Source organism: Hipposideros armiger, unplaced genomic scaffold (genome assembly GCF_001890085.2).
Source record: "Hipposideros armiger isolate ML-2016 unplaced genomic scaffold, ASM189008v1 scaffold_82, whole genome shotgun sequence".
Taxonomy (NCBI): domain Eukaryota; kingdom Metazoa; phylum Chordata; class Mammalia; order Chiroptera; family Hipposideridae; genus Hipposideros; species Hipposideros armiger.
Window position 1 is genome coordinate 3,271,698 of NW_017731432.1, and position 10,827 is coordinate 3,282,524.

Genomic DNA, 10,827 nt, shown 5'->3' on the forward strand with positions numbered 1-10,827 from the left:
TTTTACTGTTTTTTCCCTGAGCTCTCCCTGTAATCTTTGCTCTTAGTTAGCTCGAAGTTTTATGGAGCCATTTGGGATGGGGCTGGGAGAACCTTTGTTAATGATCTTTATCTGTTCTGTGACAAAATTTTTTTCTGTTGAGTGGTCTTCATCCACTATGTTTTCCCCTTGACTTTCCCCATTTCTGTCTTCCACTTTCATTGCAGTATCTTTGTGTAGATCCTGTACAGATTCCTTTTTATTATTGCCCAGATAATTCTCTTCTGTCTTCAAATGAACAGTGTTATGACGGAAGCCAGATCATTTGGATTTGAATCCTGGCTGTGCCACTTACTAGCACTATGACCTTAGACAAGATAATTTAACCTTTCTGTGCCTCAGTTTCTTCTCTTTATAATGGGAATGATAACCTCATAGGATTTTTGAGAAGATTCAGTGAGTTAAATCATACAAAACTCTTACAATTGTGGTTGGTTCACAGTAAATGCTACATGAATATTATCAATATTTTTTTTCCCTCACATTGACTTGCAATTAGAAAATACACAGTTCTTCTGCATAGATAATTTAATATATTGCATATTAATTAACTACTTAAATCTGATTAGTCATGCATAAAGTCTGAATAGGAGGTATGCATTCAGCAAAAATGTTATAAAAAATTGATGAGCTTGTTCAGTAACTTGTTTGGGAAGCTGGATAATAAATAGTATGTAATAACTACTAATTAGCTTGCCTCAAAATATTCACAGGAGACATGCTTAGGAAATACTTCGTGGTTTTTGCTCTGTGTCATTTCATCATAATTGAGTTTCTATCCATTATGGCTGATATTTGAAGGTTGGCAAAATTCTAACATTTCAGACAAAACAATTGTTGCCTGGTATCATTCCGAAAATAACTATATTATCGGAGGTTTTTTTTTTGTTTGTTTGTTTTTTAAGATTTTTATTGGGGAATTGGGGGGATGGGAACAGTGCTGGGGAATTGGGGGAAGGGGAACAGACAAGTTGCTGTCGTTTTGTTCTTCAATCTAGTTGTGGAGGATGTTGCTTCACTGGCCCAAGTTGGCACCATCATTGCGCTCTTCTCTGGCGAGGCAGATCAGTCGCCGGCTTCTGGACGGCCGCTCACTGCGGCTGCTGGCCGCTCACGCTGGCTGCTGGCTACATACGGTAGCCCATGGCAACCCACTGCCACAGGGGCTGCAGCCTACGCCGTCGCCAGCGACTCACGGCAGCCCAGCTCCAGGTTGAGCTGTTCAGCATCTTAGCTGTGGAGGGCAGTGTCACTGGCCCTCCTATGTGGGATCCGAACCGGGGCCCTCCGGCATCCCAAGCGAGCTCTTAACCATCGTGCCACTCGGCCGGCCCTATTATCGGAGGTTTTAGAAATGACAGGAGTTTGGTGCAGTTTGTTTCTGTGAGTTCCAATTTTAATTAATTTTTTTGTGGCTAATTATTATAAAATAACCTCGCTTTAAGTACCTTATGTTCCTTGTGTACCCTTTTTTGAGCATATTATAACTGACTGAATATTTGGTCAGTAGACAGATAGTTTTTGAGTACCTACCAGGGATACAATGGTGAAGAAAATAGATGTGTTCCCTGCCTGTATTAGCCAGAAAATAAATGTTTAACAAATACTTATAAGATCATAAGTGCATTATGTAATAGTATGGGGATATACAGGTGCTGCAAGAATATATAATAGGGAGACCTAACCTACAGTAGGTAGGTAGGCTTCTATGGGGAATTAACCTTTAAGCTGAGACTTAAAGGACGAGTGGGAGTTGGCTAGATGAAGTGGTGGGGTCAAGAAGGCTTTAGCCTGGTGTTGGGAGAGAATTCAAAACATTCAGTGTTGCAGACTCAGAGGTTAGGTGGTAAGAGATGGCAAGAAATGTGGGCAGAGAGGTGGGCAGGGGCAGGGTCAGATCATGCAGAATTTTATAGGCCTTATTAAAGGTTTTGGGACTTTATCCTAAGGATAGTAGAAAATTTACGAAGTGAAATAAAGTCACATTGACTGCTTATATGGAGAATGAATTGGAGAGGATAAGAATGGATACGGGAGACTTACTAGGAGGCTAAAGTAGCAGTCCAAGCAAAAGATTATAGTGACTTGAAATAGGATGGTGGCTATGAAGATGGAGGGATGGGTGGATTAAAGAAGTATTTAAGAGGTAAAATACATGGGACTTGATGATTGATTGTAGTTGGAGGGTGAGACGAGAGTGAGAAGGAGGATCGTGTCAAGGATAATTTCCAGGTGCCTGACAAGCACCTGTGAAGGTGTTGCCCTTTACTGAGATAGTGAACACTGGAGGAAGAGGCGGTTTATGGGGAAATGCGAGGCATCTGTGGAACATCTAGATGATATCTAGAGGGACTATATTAAGTTTGGGATAATGATGGTAAATGAACTCAGAAGTGGAATAAGATTGCCTTGGGGATATCTGTAGAATGAGAACTTTAAAAAGCCTGAGACAGACAGTACCCCAAGCTTCTTTCAACATTTAAAATGGCCATATATACTCACACACACACACAGAACGTTGAACAATTAAGTTTGCGAACTCATCCTAGAAAAAATGCTGCGTACCTCATTGTTGAATATCACTATGGTCACCTTCAAAATACTCCCTTTGGGAAGCTATGCACCAACACCAGTGACTAGTCCACCCTTCAAAGCAATTTTGGAACTCTTTTTCTGGAGTGGCCATCAGAGCTGTCGTTGTATTACCCTTGATGTCCTGAATGTCATCAAAATGCCTTCCTTTCAATATTTCCTTTCTCTTTGGGTAAAAGAAGAAGTCATTGGGGGCCAGATCACGTGAGTAAGGAGGGTGTTCCAATACAGTTATTTGTTTACTGGCTAAAAACTCCCTCACATTCAGTGCCGTGTATTGTAGTAAAGCAAGAGCCATGAATTGTTGGCGAAAAGTTCAGGTCGTCCAACTTTTTCATGCAGTCTTTTCAGCACTTCCAAATAGTAAACTTGGTTAACTGTTTATCCAGTTGGTACAAAATCATAATGAATAATCCCTCTGATATCAGAAAAAGGTTATTAGCAACATTGTTGCAACAAGTTTGTGAACTTAATTATCAGACTGTGTGTGTGGTGTGCACACACACACAAATTATACCTTTAGTATATATTACTTTTTGAAATGTGTACACATTATATTATGTCTATAGTTGGGACATATAATTATAAATATATTTATTTAATTTTAAACACTTCTTGAGTGTTGCTATGTATTAGATGCTATGCTATTAAATGTAGATGAGTCACAAACCTAAGTTACGGATTCTGCTTTCAAATTGTATGGTAATTCTTTGTAGAGTGAAAGATAAACAAGATGTTTTATAAATGCTATAATAGAGGTAAGCATGGGATGTTATGGGAGAACACACAGCCATAGTGTAGGGCTATGGTTAAGGAAAGCTCCCTGAAGGAGGTAAGACTTGAACAGAGTCCTAAAAGGTGAATTGGCATTGCTAGGCCAAGAAAGGGCTCTTACCACCATGTTGTACCTCCTCTCACAGTTTCAGAATCCACAGGAAGGTCAAGTTGTGGGTAGGCTAGAAAGCCAGAACAGATTATGGTGGGTTGAAGAAAATACAGGATGGCGGTCTGTTAGCTCAGTTGGTTAGAGCGCAGGCTCATAACAGCAGAGTTGCCGGTCCGATTCCTACATGGGCCACTGATATGCGCCCACCACAACTAGATTGAAACAGCCACTTGACTTGGAGCTGATGAGTCCTGGAAAAACACACTGTTCCCTTTCCCCAGTAAAAGCTTAAAAAAAAAGAATAAACAGGAAATGATAAGTTAAACAACTCTTTTAGGGCAAGATCCGAGTTTGATTTTAGTGTCCCCTGTGCCTCACATACTCCCTGGCACTTAGTGTTTGTTGCATTAGCTTTGGACAGAAGAGACACCTCTTTCTCTGAGATAAGAAGAGTAGGTGAGGAGGGGCTTAGTCCAGAAGCCTGCGTTCCCTCTCCATGGTGAGGAGAACTTACTGTGAGCAGTTCAGCTCTTCACCTGCATGCTTTTCTATGGTTGTGCAGGGAAGCCAAGTGCCCCCACACCCCCAAGCCAGAAAAATTTCCAGCATTAATCTGTCAGCGTTTTAATTTTTTAGTCTAGTCTTTTTTTATAGTTGAGTATACGATACTTGTATCTTAACATTTTCTTTCAATATTATATCGTGTTTCCCATGTCGTTATTAAAATATTTTCATAAACAACATCTTAAATGGCTGCATATCTTTTTTTTTGGTGTTTATTTGAATATTTATTTGAGCATTTAGTTGAAAATCCTTTTTTCTTTTTTAACTTTTAATTTTAAAATAATTTCAGACTTACAAAAAAGTTGCAGAAATATTACAAAGCACTTCCGTATCCTGCAGCTAGTTTGTGGTATTGTCTATCAGAGTTCCCCATTGTAAAGTTACTCTTTCCCCCCCCTCTAATTAATAAGTATATTGTGGGGAGATACTTTAAGATTAGATAATATACCATTTATCAAAATTTTACTCTTTGATATTAGCATCCTTTGATTTTTTTTTAGCTGAATTATTATCAAAATGTTTGCTAAATGGTGATGTACTAATTACATTATTCCTTCTGCATTCATCAGTTGACATTCCACTCTGAAGGAGAGTTTTCTTCTTTTCTCATTTATTAGATTCTTACTTAATGGGTTACAAATTGCTCCAGATCTGTCCATTCGGAGCCCCTCAAGCTGCCTTTTTCCTTTTGACATGTCCTCACTCTGAGCATTTTCCTACTTTCAAGCACAACAAATGGTTCTGATATCTGGTAAGGCAAATCCTCATCTTATTATTTTTCATTTTAGAAGATTTCTTGGTTTCTCTTCGGCATGAAGTCTTTTGATTGACTTTAAATGTAAATGTTTAAAAAAAGAATGGATTTTGACTGGAGTTAGAATGAATTTATAGAGAACTGACATTTCAGGAGAACTGACATATTTCCATTATTGAATCCTCTCACGTAGGAAGCTTATATCTCTATATTTATTTTGATCTTTTATGTTTTTTGGTGAAAATCTTGCCCATTTCCTCCTAAGTTTATTTTTAGATATTTTATAGATTTTGTTGCCATCATGAATGGAATTCTTTCCCCTTACTTTTTCTAATTGGTTATTGCTGGTATAGTTTTTAAGAAGCTTTTGATTTCATCTTATAATCATCTACTTTATTGGCCTTCCTATTAGTTCTAATGTTTTTACAGTTGATTCTCTTGGCTTTTCTAACTGGACAGTTATATACTCTGCAAATGATAGTTTTTTATTTCATTTATAATATTTGTACATAATTTCCTCCTCATATGTTATTTTGTGATAAGATATCTGAGTGGGGATGGGAAGGGGTGATCCTGGGAAGTCTTCTTGGCTGATGTTACATTTAGTGAGACTGTCAAAATGTGCAGCAGGGAGGTGGCCGGATGGCTCAGTTGGTTAGTGCATGCGCTCTTAACAAGGTTGCCGGTTCGATTCCCACGTGGAATGGTGGGCTGTGCCCCCTGCCCCCGCAACTAGATTGAAAACGGTGACTGGACTTGGAGCTGAGCTGCGCCCTCCACAACTAAGATTGAAGGACAACAACTTGACTTGGAACTGATGGGTCCTGGGAAAAACACACTGTTCCCCAATAAAGTTAAAAAAAGAAATGTGCAGCAGGTGAAATAGGGTGGGGGGAAATGTATTCCAGACAGGCCTTGAGGAGAGAAACAATAAGGCAACATTCAGTGACTAGAAAAAAGAATGGCTAGAGCATAGGACACAAATGAAGTTAGGAGAAGAAAGAGATGGATTGGAGAGTAAATAGGGGCATAGTCAGAAGCTGCTAGACTCTAAGAGCAATTACTTCATTCTAAAGGAATTGAGAATTTAATGAAAGGTGTATTAGGCCGAATGGCCCCCAAAGATGTTCATACCTGAATCTCTGGAATCTGTAAATGCGTTACCTTAAGTCGCAAAAGGGACTTTGCAGATGGAAATAGCTTATGGGCCTTAAAATAGGGGAGATATTATCCTGTATTATTCACATGGGCCCAATCTAATCACGTGAGCCTGAGGAGCAAATACGTTTCTTTGGCTGGAAGCAGAAGCAAGATGTGATAGAAGGGGAAGTTGGTGATATTCAGACTGAGAGGGATTTTACACACCATGGCTGAAGGGGACAGCATGGAAATGAGAAGGAATACAGGAACGAAGACTGACAACCAGCTAAGAAATGGGGACCTCAGCCCTACAGCTGCAAGGAGCTGAATTTGGACAACAGTCTGAATGAACATGGAAGCGGATTCATTTCCAGCATTTCCAGAAAGCCCTGCTGACCACTTGGCTTTGGCCTTGTGAGACCCTGTGCAGAGGACCCGGGTGGGCCACTATACCCGGCCTACAGAATTCTGAGAAAACAAATTGATGTTCTAAGCTGCTAAGTTTGCGGTACTTTGTTACAGCAGTTTGTTGAATACTAATACTAAGGAGTTTAGACAGGGAAATAATGTCAGATTTTGTGTTACTAACAGATTACTCCTGTGCTATGTGGGAAATGGATTTGGGAGAATGCAAAAATGGAGGTAGGGAAACTTGTCTGTGGGAATAGACAATGGTGGCATGGATGGAGGGTAGTGACGGTGGAGAGGAGGTATGATTTGGTACTTATTTGGAAGGTTGGGATTGCCAGAATTTTGGTTATTGATCGGATGTTGGGTGATGATGAGGTGGGAACCAGGATGACTGCTGAGTTCTGGCTTGGATGCTGAGTGACTGGCAAGCTGTTTCTTGACATGGGGCTTAGCAGGTGGGAGGGTACAGTGTTACAAACTCACTGGTAATTCCAGCTTATTCTTCATTTGGAAATTCTCCTATAAACACTTATTTTATGGTAGAGTATATCAATAAGATGATCACTTTATCTTTTACGAGCTAAATTGTTTTTTTTGTGTGTGTGTTTTGTTTTTTTAGGTCATGTAGGAACTCGTAAATCATGCGAAGATGGGACTGTTGGTATTTGTGCGCAATCTGCTGCTAGCCCTCTGCCTTTTTCTGGTACTGGGATTTTTGTATTATTCTGCATGGAAGCTACATTTACTCCAGTGGGAGGACTCCAGTAAGTATGGTCACACCAGCCTACCCCCAGGAAATGCCTGTTGCAGATTAGTTACTGGGTTTTCATGTGGCTGCAATGCTTTCATGTTCTTCAGAGATGGGCAGTGACAGTAAACTGACCATTTCTGGGATTTAGGCTTAGATACTGACTACCACTTTTGTTGCTGTAGGTTAAGAACTTTTTTTTTTTTAACTGCATGCAATGGCAAATCCTTTTATGAACTCAGTGAAAATGTGCTATTCAATAAAAAACTCAAACTCTATCAGTACTTCTAGTTCTTGAATGTTGTTTTTTCTAACCACTGTAGTGTATTGCTGCCCCCATTTGCAATTTATTGCCTTAGGGCTTGGGACCAGAGTTGGTTTTCTTTTGCCCTTAAAACATTCATTTTTCCTTTTCCTTCAATTTTCAATTTAATATTGGCTTTGTGGTTGTTTTTTTTCTCCCTAAAGAAATTTTGTCTACTTAATCTTTTTAGCCCTTGTTGGTAACTGAACTTGTACCTGGATAAAATATGGCTTTTCCCCCCTACCCAGTAACTCCTAATCCCTTTCTTCCACTTATACCTTAGGCCTCGTGTGACCCATTATAGCTGCCTGAACCCTCTGTCATGGTTTCGCTTCACCCAGTATTGCCTGTGTTGTGGTTTTAGGTTTGCAGGTGAAGGGCTTGCATTGAGTGGCACCAAGCTTTGCACATTCTCTTCTTGGCTATACCTCAAAGTATCACAGAGTGACTGCAAGTCGTTTTCATTTTGGTTCTTTTGTCTGAAGGCTGTTTGAGCTCAGTGTAGGACATATTGGTTAGTCTGTTCGGATTCCTAGTGAATATGTCTTCTGTAAAGTAGTTTTATTATTGCAAACATCTACCAGATACAAATGTAGAATTCACTTGGGAGTACAGTTAGTCTCTAGGTATGAGGTTAAAATGAGTTCAAATGGGTTGGAAGAGGCAACTGCCAATTGGCCTCGTATTGAGACCTTCACATGGGAACTATGTCTATGAAGTAGTTCATTTATTTCTCACTTGGCCCAAACTACTAAAGCAGTTTCAAGCCAATTTTTAGGAAAATGCCTAAAAAGCGACACCTAGGCATATCATTTTTAAAACTACAGAAAATCAAAGATAAAAAAATCCTGAAAGAAACCAGAAGAAAAAAAGTTTATCTGTACAGGAACACAAATAAAGATCACATCTGACTTCACCTCAGAAATCACGCAAGCAGGAAGAGACTAGAGTGAAATATTTAAAGTGCTGGGGGAAAAAAACCCACCAACCTAGAATTCTATAACCTGTGAGATTATTCTTTAAAAGTGAACGAGAAATAAATACCTCAGACAAACAAAAATGGAGGGAATTGTTTCTAATAGACTGCCTTACAAGAAATGTTTTTAAAAAGTTCTTCAGAGAGAAGGAAATAATATGGGTCCAAAACTCAGATCGACAGAAAAAAAAAGAGCATTAGAGAAAGAATAAGTAAAGGGAAAATAAGAACTTTTGTTTTTCTTATTCTTAATTCATCTAACAGATAACAGTTTGTTCAAAATAATAATTCCAACAATGATGATGTATGCTTATATATAGATCATATATGTGTGTGTATGCATGCGTGCCTACTTATATATAAGTGAAGTGAATGACAGCAATGATACAAAGGATAAAAGGTAGGAATTAGGATTATTTCGTTATTATAAGGTACTCACTCTACCTGTGTAGTGGTATAGTGTTATTTGAAAGTGGATTTGAAACTGTAGGGCAACTGCCAAAAAAGTAAAAACAGAGGTATAACCAATATGCTAAGAAAAGGAAGAACATTGAATCATAAAATGCTCAGTTAAAACCACAAAAAGATATAAAAAGTAGAAGACAAAAATAGGAACAAAAAACAAGGGCAACAAATAGAAAACAGTAATGAATATAGTTAAATATTACTCCAACTGTATCAATAATCACTTTGAACATCAGCGGTCTAAATGTACCAATTAAAAGGCAGAGATTGTCAGAGTGGATCAAAAAACAAGACCCAACTATCTGTAGTCTATAAGAAAGCCATTTTAAATATAAAGACATGTATACATTAAAGCTAAAGTGAAAAATATACTATGCCAACACTAATCAAAAGAAAGCAGGAGTAGCTATATTAACTACAGACAAAGCAGGCTTCAGAGCAAGGAATATAAGTAATCAGTGATAAAGGATTCATTGCATAATGATAAAGGGGTCAATTCTCCAGGAAGACATAAAAATTCTTAATTTTTATTGTATTTATTGTATTTACTGTATGACTAACAGCAGAGCCGCAAATAACAGAGGCAAAAACTAACAGAATTGAGGGGCGGCCGGTTAGCTCAGGTGGTTAGAGCGCAGGTTCATAACACCACGGTTGCCGATTCAATTCCCACATGGGCCAAGGAGCTGTGCCCTCCACAACTAGATTGAAACAACTACTTGACTTGGAGCTGATGGATCCTGGAAAAACATACTGTTCCCCAATAAAATTTCTTTAAACAGCAACAACAAAAACCTAACAGAATTGCAAAGAGAAATAGATGAATCCACTATCATAGTTGGAGACTTCAACGCCACTCTATCAGAAATGGATAGGTCCAGCAGGCAGAAAATCAGTGAGGACATAGTTGAACTCAATAATGCCATCAATCAACTGGATATAATTGATATTTATAGACTACCTCATCTAACAACAGCAGAATACATGTTCTTGTCAAGCCCACATGGACATTCAACAAAATAGACCACATTTTGGGTCATAAAACACACCTTAACAAATTTAAAAGGATAGAAATCATACAATGTCTGCTTTCAGACCACAGAGAACTAAACTAGAACTCAATAACAGAAAGGTAACTGGAAAAGTAAAAAAAAAAAAAATACATGGATTTAGACAGTACACTTTGAAAGAACAACATGGGTCAAAGAAGAAGTAGCAAAAGAAAATTTAAAATATTTTGAACTAAATGAAAATGAAAACACAACTTACTGAAATTTGTGGGATGCTGCAAAAGCAGAGGGAAGTTTTATAGCACTGACTGCATATATTAGAAAAAAAGAAAGATCTAAAATCAATAATCAAAGTTTCCACCTTAGGAAACTAGAAAAAGAAGAGCAAATTAAATCTAAAGGATGGAGAAGAAAAGAAATAATAAAAATATACTTGAAGCTGATGGGTCCTGGAAAAAGCACATTGTTCCCCGAAAAAACACTTTCTTCCCCAATAAAGTTAAAAAAATATTAGAGCAGAAATCAATGAAATTGAAAATAGGCAAACAATAGAGAAAAATCAATGAGACCAAAACCAGGTTTTTTTAAAAGATAATAAAATCAATAGACCACCATCGAGGCTAACCAAATAAAAAAAGAAAGAAGGCACAAATTACTAATATCAGAAATGAAGGAAGGATCATCACTACTAATCCCATGGATGTTAAAAGGATTATAAAGAAATACTGTGAACAACTCTATATCCACGTATTTGATAACCTAGATGAGATGGATCAATCTCTTGAAAGACACAATTTACCAAAACTCACACAAAAAGAAACTGAGGGCTGGCCGAGTGGCGTGATGGTTAAGAACTGGCTTGGGATGCCAGAGGGCCCCGATTCGGATCCCACATATGAGGGCCAGTGACACTGCCCTCCACAGCTAAGATGCTGAAC

At 38.3% G+C, this 10,827-nt stretch overlaps 1 protein-coding gene across 10 annotated transcripts in view; it reads left to right on the forward strand.

The window, feature by feature from the left end:
* Positions 1–10,827, forward strand: part of ST3GAL3 (ST3 beta-galactoside alpha-2,3-sialyltransferase 3) — a 170,892-nt gene that overhangs the window by 10,219 nt on the left and 149,846 nt on the right. For all 10 annotated transcript variants that reach the window (XM_019643831.1, XM_019643829.1, XM_019643830.1 and 7 more), the window contains exon 2: positions 7,006–7,150. In XM_019643831.1, the coding sequence (XP_019499376.1) occupies positions 7,036–7,150 (115 nt within the window). In that variant the 5' untranslated portion in view covers positions 7,006–7,035. The remainder of the gene's footprint in view (positions 1–7,005; positions 7,151–10,827) is intronic.